The sequence below is a fragment of the Eublepharis macularius genome, chromosome 5 (assembly GCF_028583425.1).
Source record: "Eublepharis macularius isolate TG4126 chromosome 5, MPM_Emac_v1.0, whole genome shotgun sequence".
NCBI classification, from domain to species: domain Eukaryota; kingdom Metazoa; phylum Chordata; class Lepidosauria; order Squamata; family Eublepharidae; genus Eublepharis; species Eublepharis macularius.
Genome location: NC_072794.1, coordinates 78,100,411 through 78,114,742, shown reverse-complemented (window position 1 = coordinate 78,114,742; position 14,332 = coordinate 78,100,411). Strand labels below are relative to the sequence as shown.

Here is a 14,332-nt window from a genome sequence, read left to right as displayed (position 1 = left end):
TTTTGTAGCTTATGTTTTGACCTCTGGCCTGAATTCTTCCTTTCTTCCTCATGTCCCCAGTTATGTTTGATAAATACTGCTTAAACCTATAGGTCAGAGGAGTAGAAAGAGAAAGAAAGGATAGGGATATGCAGGTAAAATTATTTTCTTAATTCTGTATTGGGAATTTGGGAAGGGCTATGACCACTTTTTTAATGTAAATATCAAGTGTGTTGTCATTTTGGAAAGCTGTTCCTCAAATAGCTAGTGCGGTGTAGTAGCTAGAGTGAAGAACTAGAATTTGAGTGACCCAAGTTCTATTTCATGCTATGCTGTGGAAGCTTGCTGGTTGACCTTTGGCCAGTCACATCTTTTAGCCTAACCTACCTCACAGGTTTGTTGTGAGGAAAAAATGGAGAGGAGAATGATGAAAGTTGCTGTGGGTCCCCCCTGAAGAGAAAGGCAGGGTATAAATGAAGCAAAATAAATAAATATTGGAAATACTCCTGATATCCAATAAAAATAATCATGTCCTCCTCTGCTTCTCCATTTGAAATTAAAGGGGAGAATACAGAAAGCCCCCCAACAGATCTTACAGCTGGTAAATAACTACTTTGGTCTTTTAAAGAGTAGAACACCAACTATCAGCTGATGTCCATTAGACTTGGTTTCTACCAGGCATTAAAAGGTCTAAATTGGCACTAGGCTTTCCTGGCCCGCATTGGATCTTCAGCTTGATTCATGGGCTTCCTGACTCTGGCTGTGAGGCTTGGCTACTCTGCCAGCTGGTCCAGCTACCAGTTTCCTGTTGCTGGGGACTGTAGCCTCTGATGCCAGCAGCAGTAAAGTTGGGTGGCTAGGCCAGCTGGTGGGCTCCTATTCTGTTGGCTCAGATGCTAGTGATGTTAAGAGCCCTCCCTCCACCCCAGCAAGAGAATGGCAGCATAGCTGGCCAGTGGGGTAGCTCTCCCTCGGAGTCTAGCAGCCCGCCAGCTGGAACAGCTTCAGAGCTACCAGTGGAGCCAAAGATCTGCTATGAGCTAGGTTAAATCCAGGACCAGCTGATACCTTTTCTTGTGGCTGGTAGATTAAGCCTCCAGAGGTCTGGTCTATTGCCAATACAAAACAATGACCAGTAGATCTGTCCTCTGGAAGCCAGGTCTACTAGCTGGTAGTCCACATCTTGACGCTTTAAAATGTAAAGTGCCACTATTTCCTATCAGGACAGAACCATAGAAAATTATGCCTCAATTTTTAAATTGAAGAGCAGAGGCACCAACTATTAGATGTAAGGTGCTCCTTCCTAGAGGCTTCTGCTCTCCCCCACACCATTCCCAATTCCAATGTTATCTGAAGTGATAGCATCAGACTCGAGAGTCATGTCAAAGAAGCAACAATGGTGTTGGATAGTGCTGACTCAGTACCCTAAATATGGGACATACTACTTTATCAGCAATATCCAACTGTCGCACCCCTAATTGTGAGAAATTAAAATATGGGTTAAAATAGGGTAATGCTTGGCTTATTTTACACAGTCCATCCTCTGAAGCGCTGGTCAGCAAAATCTGGCTTTAACGGCAATGGCACAAAATAGCATTCAAACTAGGCTGCTCTCTAGGAGCTCTTCTGGATCAAGCTGCCAGTTGTCCCTTCTGCAGGACCACACCCAGCAGTTTGAGGCACAGAAGCAGGTGCCCCTCTGCAGCGCAAATGTTTGACACAAAAACAAGTTAAAAATGAACACAGTCTACGTATCAAGTGAAAAAGATACTATCTACATATTTACCTTTCCTTGGAATCTTTGCCATGTGAAGAATGATCAAAGTGAAAATCTGATGCAATAAAGTGTAAACATTCAAATTTTTAATGGTACCATTAAAATAAAAACTACATTAAAAATGGTTCAAAATGCATTCACAAAGGCTCCTAATATAAATTAAATATATGTACTAAAAAAGGAACCAAATTTAACATTAGAGAACGCTATAAATAAAAATGGTTGATACATTAGAGTACCTTTGAATATTTAAAAGTCTTTTTAAACAGTTGTGTTCACACAGTCTCACCCACATTTGGAATACTGTTGCCATTTGTGTTCTTTGTAAAAAACTGATAGGTCTACATTTGATGATTCATAATGAAAATTTTGGCCACTTACTGCTTCTGTTTAAGTCAGTAAAATATGTGCAAGGTGTCCATAATGAAGTCCCAGAGTTTTATTTTTAAATAAAACTTTTTAAAAGTCTTGGAGTGGATAACACTGCATGTTCTTTTTCAGTACCTTAAAAACATAAGTGCTTTTAAGCTGGTTAGATGTCCATTTTGCGAAGGCTCATTCTGCTGAAGGAATCTCTGGGGAGGAAAAGAACAATGAGATAAGCCACTACCTTACACATTGTGAAGGATGAGAGTTACGTTCTTCAAGAACAGACTGCTACACAATGACACAGTTTGGACAAAGCAACAAATCATGGGGTTGGATCCTGTATTGGTGCAAGGACCTTTCCTTTGTACAAGAAGCCTCGCTCTGGTGGAAGAGATGTGTGCAGAGAGGTTCCGCGGAGGAGATTCGTAAGATCCAGCCAGTGGTTTCTTGTATATGAACAAAGCTTGGAGATCCTCAGGCTTGCCTACTAACTCTCCCTTTCCTTTATGTGGGTAATCAAACTTTTTAAACTTTGTCGTCACATCTATTCTCTACAAACCAAAATTCCAGACCAGGTTAATCCTGGTTTTGTAGGGAAAAAAGGAAACTATAGTTTATTATTTAGACTAATGACCCAAAGTGGAAGTCTTTCATTGGACCTTTGTACAAAAGAAGAAGGGAGGGAGTGTACCTGCTCAAGGATCCCATGTATTCATTCAGGAGATGACAAAACATGGCTTACATCTCAAGCATGACAAAGTAGATGTGTTTCTTCTATGAAATCGATAAGTTCTGAGCTAGTCTTGTGCCTGGTCAGTAGTTATAAGGAATTAAGTAAATGTGCCTCAGATGGAAGGTCAGTCCAGTATGCCTTGCTTTGCCAGAATAGAGAATTGAAAGCTCCATTAATGGTCTTGTGTTTTGTGCATATTTCCTTCATAATATAGTAATACACGTTCTAAGAAGCAATATGCATGATCTAGCCAAAACTGTCCTATTAAAGGACACCAATTTCAGTAGAAGCCAGCTTTTGTGCTCTTGTTACAGTCCTTAGCGCCAAAGTGTATTTCTTCCAGAAAACAAATCTGTGAATGTGGAAACTGCTTTTCCTTTTAACTTGCACCCTTTGGAAATGAAGATAAATTTAGCATATATGCTCTTTAAATTTCAATGTAGCAGATTTAACAAAATAACATTTTGAAAAACACTGCACCTAAACAAGCAGGCTCTAGTCTATGAAACCTTATCTTGGAATAAACTATACATCCAGGCAATTATTTTTTTCTGGATTCAAGCCTGATTGTCCAGTAGAATAACAGCTGTTGAAAATGCTGGTAATCAGCTGTCAGGTCAGTAGAACAACACTTTTTTTCCCCTTTGAAATCTATTTTGTATACAAAATCTAATGACACATCAAATTTCATGTTAACCATCTTAACAAAAATTCACCTGAAGTGCCTGTGGGTTGTATCAACTAGAAGCAGCATTGAAATCTTCTGTGCAGCTGCTGCTTGAACAACCAACACATCCTGCCCCATCACCCTAAAGGCTTCTATTTCTACCTAGAAGTTGGCTGTTTTCCTGAAGGACTGTGAAATGTCAGCACATCTGGGATGCAACAGGCATCATCCAGACCATCTGTAAATCACTGTATACTGCATTTTGTCAAAGGCAGAGGGAAAATCCACCTACCTTTGGGGTAGCTGTATAAGAAGGAAATTATAAGCATCTTACTGCACTTTAGTAAGAGTTTTTAATCTACATTTCTCTCCCTACTATTCTATCCCAGGAAGGTTTTGTTTTTCAAACTTTAAGCAAGAGATGCTAAGATACATTAGAATGACCTGTGGCAAGAGGCAGGAAGGACAGCCTTGTATAATTGGGGGATTTTTCTATTGATTAGGGGTTGAAGTGCTTCCTTGAGACGATGATAATTCCTTTCAAGTTCCCGCTGATATTCTTTTTGATCAGGGCCAATCAGGCTTTTATTCTTTCGCAGGGCATCTTCACACCTAGAAAACAAAAGCTCATTCAACACTGGACAAATCTAAATAGTCTTCCAAAATCCTGTTAAGAGTATTTTGCTTATGCATAACCTTCCTGGGCTACAAACCTAATTGTGCTTATCTGGAAATAAATTTAATCAAAATCAATGGAACATTGTTCTATGGCTACAGTACCATGATTGTATTACCAAAACTGACTACCGTGAGAACTCAGCTTTTCTGATCTTGGAAGAAATGCCCCGTTCACCTTAGCAATCTTATTTTTTTCACAATTGTTTGTGCATTTTTAATTAAATGAATTCTAGGAAGGGTTTTTCCAAATGGCTACCTGTATTACATGGATGGTTGCCTCTGACATTTTTTAAATTAAGGAGTTTTCTGCATAGGGTTATTTTTTGTTGGTTCTGCCCTCATAATGCTTTGGTTTATTCCTGAATTTCTACGTGTCTTCTTGTGCCATTAGTTTTGTCTTAGATTCCAGTTTATTTTTTCTGGGTCTTTTGGGAGCACATTTATCCCAATTTTTTTTTCAAACCAATCTGGAATCACCTCTGTTCCTCATGCATAATGTTTAAGTTTTGTCCATTCTGCCCACTCCCACCCACCTCCCATTCCTTCTTAATGACTGGATTTTTTGTTGTCAAAATGTGTGGGTTCTTTTGTGATCTTTTTTTTAAAAAAGCTGCTCTTATAGCAATATATCTCTGTATCATTATAAAAGAGTGATCCCACAGAGGTGTTTATTGTGATTCCTAGCATGTTTCTATATGTCCCATGGACAGAATTTTTATTTCTAATCAGTTCTTTGGAGGGGGAACACACCTGCTTGACAGAGATGTTCCTGAGAGCCTGTTCATAATTCTTCCTCCCACCCTTCTTAAAAATTCTACGCTTGTTATTCTGGCTATTTTATTTGTGATTTGATATCACTTTCTATGTGTGGTCAAATGATGGTTTTTACACATGCGTATTGGTTCTACAACTGATCTGAGCATCAAAAGTAAATTCAAAATGGCACAGCAGGAAGACAATAATCCAATCTGCAAATTACTAGGGATGAAGGGGACAGGGCATAGCCCTTCTTTAGCACTAAATCAATATATTGATATGGTGCACACACAAAAAGGGTGGTGGTGGTGCTGTGGTGCCACAGATGATGCTACTGAACAGAATCCTCGGTCAAAAATTGTGATTATTTAGGGCATTTCTGGAACAAAATATATCAATTCAATGACTGGAAAAATGGAGAGGGAGGGCAGATTGGCGGAAGGCCTGTGCCCAAAACAATTCATGCTTATGAATTCACTGCTAAGAAAACTAGGAATAAGTTGAGCATATAGAAACCCCCTAACTGTGAAGCACAATCAAAAGCACCATGAGTCCAGTGGCTTTCTGTTATATAATTATGGACGTGTTCAGAGTGTCTCTGCTCACAATCCTCTTCACACAAGTACAAGGAAGCATCCCTACACGTATAGAAATTCACATGCACTATGGAATCACAGCCAATGTACACAGGATGGACTGATATTATTGCTGCTCAAATACCAATTATTTGGATGCCTCCCTGAAAATGGAGGCACAGGTCACAGCGGTTGTCAGGTCCTCTTTTTTCCATCTGCACCAGACCAGGCAACTTGTCCCATACCTGTCTACCTGTGACTTTTCTCTAGACTATACTACTGCAACTCGCTCTACGCAGGGCTCCCCTTGAGCCTGACCCGGAGATTACAGCTGGTACAAAATGCAGCAGCGTGTGTTATTATGAGAGTGCCAAATGGGGCACATATGACACCAATATTACATGAGCTGCATTGGTTGTCTGTGGAGTACCAGATCAGATTCAAGGTTCTGGTACTGACCTATAAGGGCCTATGCGGACTGAGACCAGTGTATCTGCGGGACCATCTCTCCCCATATATTCCCCAGAGGACACTCCGATCAAGAGATAAACAGCTGTTGGTGGTCCCTGGTCCCAAGGAGGCCCGCTTAGCCTCGACCAGAGCCAGGGCCTTTTTGGTCCTGGCTCTCACCTGGTGGAATGTTCTGTCTACTGAGACCAGGGCCCGTAATACAGAGCTGTTCCACCAAGCACATGGCTGAGTTCTGGGCCTCCACTGGCGTGAAACAACAAGGGTATATAAAATCTAACCCTCCCTCCAAAGGCTGTCCACCATCCTGTTTTAGTTTGTAAGGTTGACTGAAAACTAGAAATATGTTTTTATTTTAATGATGTTTTTAAATGTTTTATGGAAATGGAATTTTATTGGATTTTAATGGGTTGTGATCCGCCCTGAGCCCACTCGTGGGAAGGGTGGAATAAAAATGTGAAATAAATAAATAGCATTTGTTCAAAATCGAAAATCAAGAGCAGTTTAGTGACAACAACATAATACCTTTTAGTGAAGTCTTTGAAGCAAAGGCGTAGCTTGTTATGGTGACGGAAGAGTTTTGGATCATTTGGTATTTCAGACAAAAATACCTGTGCAACTTCTAGTGGGCCCTTGATAGAAGAACACAGTGAGATTTTATGAAGGCCCTGCCACACGAGTGATGTCATATAGATAGAATTATTAATTAAATACAACATTTCTTTACGCCACCTCTACAACAGAGTCCTGGAAGAATTGTGCCCTAAATGGATGAGTGTCAACTGAGCATGGGGGAATCTGCCTTGTTTTAAAAAACAAGAATCACTAGATTTTCTAGCTAATGGAGAAAGCACATGTGGTGAGTGGTGAGGTGAGAATAAGGACAATTTCATTTCCAACCCTCTTATATATGCTCAAAGGCAGAGATGCCCATTGCCCAGGAGTTGGCTAAGTGGTTTAGGGCCTAGACTTTGCAGGTCTCTTCCTTCCTTTCCCTATACATATGTCTTACCATGAAGGAGACAAAGAAGCATTCAAATCTCAGTATTACACACAGTGTAGGGTAATCTAGATTTAGATGTCAATATACACAAACCTTTCATAGCAGAATTCATTTAGGTTATTTATAATCTGCCTTTCCACTGAGACTCAAGGTGGATTACACCATGAGTCAGTACAGTCAATTTCAAAAACATTTCAACAATAGGGTATATAGCGTACCTGCAGGGGTCATTTCGTAGAAAAAGACCTGGAGGAACTCATTGGCATAACTCATTACCATATGCCACGGCCCTTGACATCACCAGAAGTGTGTCATTAGCATACCTGATTTGCATGTGCCACACCCCCTGGCATCACCTATCCTGGCTGTTTTGGACCCAATCGTGGCCTTTCAGGGCCGAAATTGGGCCCAAAATGGCAAAAAGGGGCTGAAAATGGCTGAAAAGGGGCCCAAAATAGTAAGGATCGGGCTGCTGCTGAGTGGGAGAGTGATTCACCACCTGTCAGAGGCCCGATCCGGGCCATTTCGGCCCCAATCCAGGCTGAAATGGGCCCAAAATGGCTGAGAGTCAGGTGGCCGGGGCAACCTGACATGGGACCTCTTTGGGAAACTGCCGGAACTGTGTTCCTGTGCGTTCCCCTTTGAAATGAGCCCTGGGTACATGTAATAGGGTACATAAATGCAAATTTGCAAATATTTAAATGAGCAGAAATCCAATACAGAATTGAAGAAATGCTGAAACAGAGCACAAGCAATTCTAAGACTGAAATATTAACAACATAGAACCTGGTCAGTAAGGTCATACTTACAGCGATAGTACATAGTAGTAAAGTCTACAGTCCCTATCCATCTCTTTGAGACTACTACCTTACAGTACAGCCTACTTGATTAAAAAGCCCTCTTGGATAATTCAGTTTTGCATAGGTTGTGAAAAGCCAGGTGAGTGGCCTCTTCAGGTACGCCATTCCATAAAGTGGAGGCCACCACAGATAATGCATATATACAGGCAACTATTGATTCTGCCCATGTGCAAGGTGGCGCCCTTGTTAAGGCGAATGAAGCTGCCATAGGGAGAGAGATAGATGGACCAAGTCCATGAAGAGCTGTATGTGGCAGCCAATACCTCGAATACTTCCTTTTGACCTTCCCACCCTCTAGCAATCCTACTATTATCTGCTCCCATCTTCAGCTTTTCCTTTGTCTGTCCCCTGGCAGCCCCTATTTATAAAAATTCTGTATGTTTCCAGCTTCTGGGCCAGGTTCAATTGTGCAATGCCAGCCACAGGTCTGGACCCAGTTCACAGGAGACCCCTCCATGACTTTCCCCTCTATCTCCCCCTCCCCTCCATGCACTATTTCTTCCCTTCCTCCCCCTGGTAGCCCCCATGTCCTCATCTTTCACTGCTTCTTCTTATCCACCAATCAATCTATCTTTTATCTGCCCCTCATCTTTTTTTGTACTTTCTATATTTATTATATATTTGCCTCATCTATACATCTTTCTCTACAATGTGGACTCTATACATCTTTCATCTATACATCTTTCTCTACAATGGGGACTCAAAGCAGATTACAGCATTTTCCTCTCCCCCATTTTATCTTCACAACAACCCTGTGAGGTGGATTATGCTGCGTGTCTATGACAGACCCAAGGTCAACCAGTGTGCTTCCACAACATAATGAGTATTCAAACCCAAGTCTCCCAAACCCCAGTCTGAAACTCTAACCATTACACCATGCTGGCTTTTGTGGGGTGGGCTGCTGTTAACAATAGAATGTATAGTGATTACTTCTTAGCCTGGTCCCAATTAGTCCTCCCTTAAAGGCCAAAACAGCCCTGGAAAGGGCCCAGCCCCTTCCCCCTGCCTTTTACTGACAGCAACCGAGGCTGGAAGACTGGCAATAATGTTGTGGTTGCCTTGCAACAGCCACTGAGGGCATTCATTTCTTAAAACTACAGGTGCAGCTTCTATCATGGGGGGGGGGGGGGTTGTCAACCCCCCTGTGCATTTTTTTTTTAAGATTTCAGATTTTTCTGCAAAACTGAGGTTTCTTCAACTTTGTAGAAAGATCTGTCTATGCCCCCAATTTAAATATATACATTGAACATTCGATATATTTATTTATGTCATTTATAGTCCGCCTTTTTTGCTGAGACTCAAGGTGGAATACACAGTGTGAGTTAGTACAGTTAATTGTAAAACTATTTGTATTCACTGGGTTGGATACAAAATACCACAAGAGGACTTTCCTGCCTTTTAAAAAGTAAGCCCAATGTTTGTTGCTAAACATCTGTGATCAAGAGCATATTTTTATGTATCTTACCTGATTTACTGTTGTACCCACTGAACCCTGAAGCACCATTTGGAGCATCTTTGGGTCTGCTGGATCTTGATGTGTTGCAAATGCCAATTCTTGGGTTTTTTTCTGCATATCCTCAATGGCAACTTCAATTGGTGTCAAAATTATCTAAGGATATAATAGTCGGCAGTAACACATAAGAAAATTCTTACAGCATCCTCAGGCTAATTAAATATGTATACAGTGGCCACCTTCATTAGCTACATTTAGAAATGTGTGCAAGACAGTTCTATTTCAGAGGGCATTTGGTGGTAAGTAAATTGTTTCAGCAGATTTAGCTGTATATTTTTAATCTGTGCACTGTTAATTTGTTAATGGAGTCCTAAGGTTTTGTGTCCCAGCAGCTTGTTGTTGAGCTGTGAGCTAGCTGCCTTAAGTATAAGGAAATAAGACAGGATATAAATATTTAATATAAATAAATCAATTTAATCTCCTAAATATCAAAAAGTTATTCTTCAGTTCTTGGAGGAAAACATTTAGCACCTATGTAGCCAGCCATTGAGACATGGGCTTGTTCTAAGAGTTCAAGGGTAATCACACAGAAGCTAAGCATTGGCTTCTACAACAGAAAAATGAAATCTAAATTAATTTGTCAAAAAACAAGAAGAATAAAACAAATATACTGTGAAGAATGGAGAAGGGGGTATTTCTCCCTTTAGCTGAAAACTGACTATTGAAATGCAAAAGACAAGCATGGGATCTTCCAACCAATTTGTCAAATACAGAATATGAGATTCCTTATTGCTAGACAGGGATGATGACACAGCAAAGGCAATGGCCTGTGAAGGACAGCCACCAAGCCAAATCATACAGCAACATTTTGTGAAATACATAATTGCCTGTAATGTGCCAGTATTACAGATCAGTTTAAGCCATAATGGTGCACATAGAGACTTCCACCATACCAGGCCCAGGGAGCAGGACTCTGAACTTCCCAGGAACACCTCCTTTTATTGGTCTTGTCTGGTATAAAAAGGCATATTGGGCCCAAGGGAACCTACCCCCCCCCCACTATCGTGGTGACACAGTGGCCTTTCTGCAGCACAACTGTGCCGCTGCAGGAATGACAACACAGGTGTTAGACTTAACTTCATATGCTGATACAGGAAAATAACGTAAGTTATCCTCTTATCATAGTGTTAAAACCCATGTTCCAGTTTTGATGCCAAATTTCGTATACTCACTCAGCATTGTCGAAATAACTTAGTGGCCGAGCAATGTCAGCTGCTTCCCTCTACCACACACGCCTTCAGTGTGAACTGGAATTTTTTTCAGGAATGCCCCATTGTCTTTCATGAGAGAGGGTCAGTTTTGTGAACTAGGTTTCCATGGGATGGAGGGTTCATTCAGAATGCCTACTTCACCAGCTATTTGCATGCTGGAGGGCACTCTTCTACCCAGAGGCAGTGCGGCTGATTGAATTATGGGCTGAGCTAAGCACCACTCCTGTTAGGCATATTCCTCCCATTATCATTGCCTCTGACTTTCATCCCTTACCCTTTTCTCCCATTAACCTCTCCCCTGTTAAAATTTGATTGTAAACTACTTGGAGAAGATAACTCTCTGTTTATGTTATTATGTAAAGTGTCATGTTCATCAATGGCTATACAAATCATCACAATCACCATAGAAATAGTGAATTCTACAACTCAAGTGAAAGCTTTTCCCTCAGACTAATGAATTAAAAGCATATATATCAATGCAACAATTGATTAGCTATACCAAGGTCTTTTTACATTAACAATTTCCCTCCAGTCTTGGACCTTCTCCATCTTATAGTGCAGCAGACGCTCAGGGCTCACCTCTTCTTTGTGAATGACATTTATCCTGGTTTTAATGTAAGGGAAAGCATGTGATGTTGTTAAGATCGTCTTCCTCTTGAACTGCTCATGCAGCTCGCCGTGAGCTCTGCCATCCAAGGTAAAGGGCGTACAGTACATGAATCGCCGCAAGTTGTAGTTTTTGTCAAAATAGGTTATCCTGTCCTTCATTTCGTATGTATCAAAGTAAGGTTCCACGTAGGTTATTTGAATATAGGCCTGAGGTAGAAAAATGAATTAATAAGAACACTCCATGTGCTTTTAACAAGTCAACCAACAATTGCTTATGGCTCTCACCCATTTTGGGCTCTGTTCCTGCTGTAAAACTAGAACCTTTAGTGAAACAATGAGGACCGTTCCCTTATCAAGGATAGTCAGAATCTTTACTGAGGGAAGGGTCAAAGTAAGAACTGCACAGGGATATGGGGTGCTTATGGAAGACCTGAAGACTTAAGCAGGAAGTATAGGAGTGTTAGAAGGGCTGAATGTAACTTAGAAGCAGCCTCCATTCTTCAGGTGCAGACATTTTTATCAGGGCTGCATTAGTAACTTAAGAGTGTGTATATGCTGTGTGCCGTGCATCTACACCACTCAAAAGTGACACTGACACTCATCTTACTTTCTTGACTGCACATTACACTCATCATGTGAGAACTCTGCCATCATCTGATGGTTGACCATCCTGAATCCCCCTATCAACAGCTATAAAACACCGGAAGGGGCAGAAATCACAGAAATATTTCCCGTTCCATGAGTGTAATCTGTAGCCATGCCCTTAGAAAACCTGAGACTGATTTGTTCAAAAGTGTCACAACTTCACTCTATTTTCTTAATGCAACACGTTTTATGCAAAAGGGAACAAATCCACTTACAATTGCTCCTTTTATGTTTTCTAAACGGTACAGCCAATTACAGTGTTATAAAAATCGCTGGTCCCACAGACTCATCTGCAGGTCCCGGTTGCTGGTCATGGAGGTGAGGAGGGCAGGTGCATGGTGGCCAGCATGTTCGGAGGCGTGTGGTGGCCACCATGTTCAGAGTCGTGGGGGGCTCAGGGCAGCCTCCAAGGATGCAGCCTGAGTGCCGCTATGGTTTGAATCTCAGGCCAGCCAATTAGGGCCACTTGGCTTTTGGCTGGTGGGACATGGGAGCCAAGTAAGCTGCAGCAGCGACCAATCTGTGTTGGTGGTGAATGTGCTGAGGCAGCAGTGAGGAGCTGCAGTGATGAGAGAGACGCCAGTGGGAGGCGGTGGGCTGCAGCTACAGTGGCGAGCGGTGGTGGCTCCACTTCAGGGTGGATGCAGCATCCCTTTGAGACATCCTTTTGAGGTTTCCTTCACCCCTCCTACTTTGCTCCTTTTAGTATCTTGCTCCGTTTCCCTGGGCGGACAGCCTTTGCCATGTTAAGGGAGGAATTGAAATTCCTCCATTTCGGTCCCAATGCTTGTAAGCAGGCAAACGAGGGAGTGGAGAGGCTCGAAAGCAGCACAGGCGATTGAGCAACCCATTGAATTAGCCTTGTCTATGTACTACCCATCACTAAAACCCAGCAGGCAGAAGTCATCAGGGTGCACAGGAAGGAGCCTGAAAGCTGACTGCATGTCACATTTGGCCGTGAGAGCGCCCAGCTGCAGAACGTTGCTCTTGCTGTGGGGCTGCTGACCCAGACAGGACCAGCTTGTCTAGGAAGAAGATTGTCAGGACTGTGGGATAATTTGTTGAGACTCAGGGTGGTCTGGTGATACCTCACCTGGACATCTCTTTCAAAGTAGAGGTTTTGCTCCAGCCCAATGGAGTGCACCTGTCCAGCTGGGGATAGGACATTTATTAACAGGACATCTGGGATGGCTTGCTGGCTTAGATGCAGCTCTATGAACTTTGGCAGGAGCCATTTTGTGGCTCTTGTGGCAGTTTGGGCATTGGGCAAGGATCTGTTTGGGGGAAACAGGGCTTGTGAGCTGAGTTTCCCTGTTATAGAGATCACCTTAAAGGATCTAGGGAGCGAGGTACAGCAGGTGCATTCCCAGCTCGGGGGCTGTCAGGACCTCCTCATGCCCAGGTGGCAGGGGATCCACACAGAGGCGTCTGTCCACATGGTATCCTGTTAACTGTCATCCCCTGGGTAGTCTGAGGGGATGGGGGGTGATTATTGGCTGGCAAGAGGATCAGCCGATACTGGGATCTATGCCCTATACAGTGCCAGTGCTCCGTAAGCTATAAATCAATACAGTTGTGGCCTCTTTCAACTCCATGATTGTTTGGTATGTTCTGTTGCCTTGTGCCTTTTCCTCCCCTCCACTGTTTATAGGACAGTGCTATCCTACAAACAAAGCAAATAGGAAGTCTCAGTTCCTCACAATAACACCAATCCTGGAACATGCTATCTCCATCTAGATTAAGAGAGGTGAAGATAGCAGGTTTAGATAAACTACTTTGGAATAGCATCATCTTGTACGTCCATTTATTCCCAGGGAAAGCTGAGTGAGGCCATACCAGATATGTCAATCCACATTGGACCCAAGATACAGTTCCAGCTATTATTTGATTTAAGTTTCCTACCTTGTTGGCATCTAATTTGCATTTGTCAACAGGGTTAGAGTCCTTAATAACTTCAACAACATCTTCACCAAACCTTTCTCCATAAAATCCCTGAAAACAATAAAATCAGAATCCAAGATTTTAAATGAGGGCTAGCATTTTGAATTAAATCGTATAAATTCAGAAGAGCTGCAACTCTGACTACTGTATAAACTGTGTCAGAAAAGTCTGTAGGATTGAGAAAAAATAATTGTCTGGAGTTATACTGTGGTAGGAGGGGAGAGAAATCTAGAAGCTTAGATATGATTACTTCATGGCATTTTGTTTCCTTATGCAAAGAAAAAAAATCCCCTCTCCAGTCAATCTCCCATATATACTGTGAAATTTTAAAAAACTGCTGCAGAACAGAGTTTAAATATATCACACTAAAATACAATTTTTCCTGGGTTTGTGAAATGTCATATTAAGTATCTATGCATATCCTGTTGCCTTTCTGGAAATGCAATATTTTAACAACACACTGATCCACCCAGGAAAAAGCTTCTAGAGAAAGGGGGCATTTGTCCTATTTCTCTGAAAGCAGAGATATTAATTAGATATTTATTAGG

General features: G+C 41.9%; 1 protein-coding gene across 3 annotated transcripts in view; it reads right to left on the bottom strand.

Annotated features, from left to right (window-relative positions):
* Positions 1–1,822: 1,822 nt before the first annotated feature.
* The window catches only part of DOCK7 (dedicator of cytokinesis 7), a 186,206-nt gene continuing 173,696 nt past the window's right edge, over positions 1,823–14,332 (bottom strand). For all 3 annotated transcript variants that reach the window (XM_054981568.1, XM_054981564.1, XM_054981566.1), the window contains 6 exons: positions 13,746–13,835; positions 11,169–11,405; positions 9,331–9,474; positions 6,528–6,634; positions 3,970–4,137; positions 1,823–2,331 (listed from right to left, as the gene is read on the bottom strand). In XM_054981568.1, the coding sequence (XP_054837543.1) occupies positions 2,289–2,331; positions 3,970–4,137; positions 6,528–6,634; positions 9,331–9,474; positions 11,169–11,405; positions 13,746–13,835 (789 nt within the window). In that variant the 3' untranslated portion in view covers positions 1,823–2,288. The remainder of the gene's footprint in view (positions 2,332–3,969; positions 4,138–6,527; positions 6,635–9,330; positions 9,475–11,168; positions 11,406–13,745; positions 13,836–14,332) is intronic.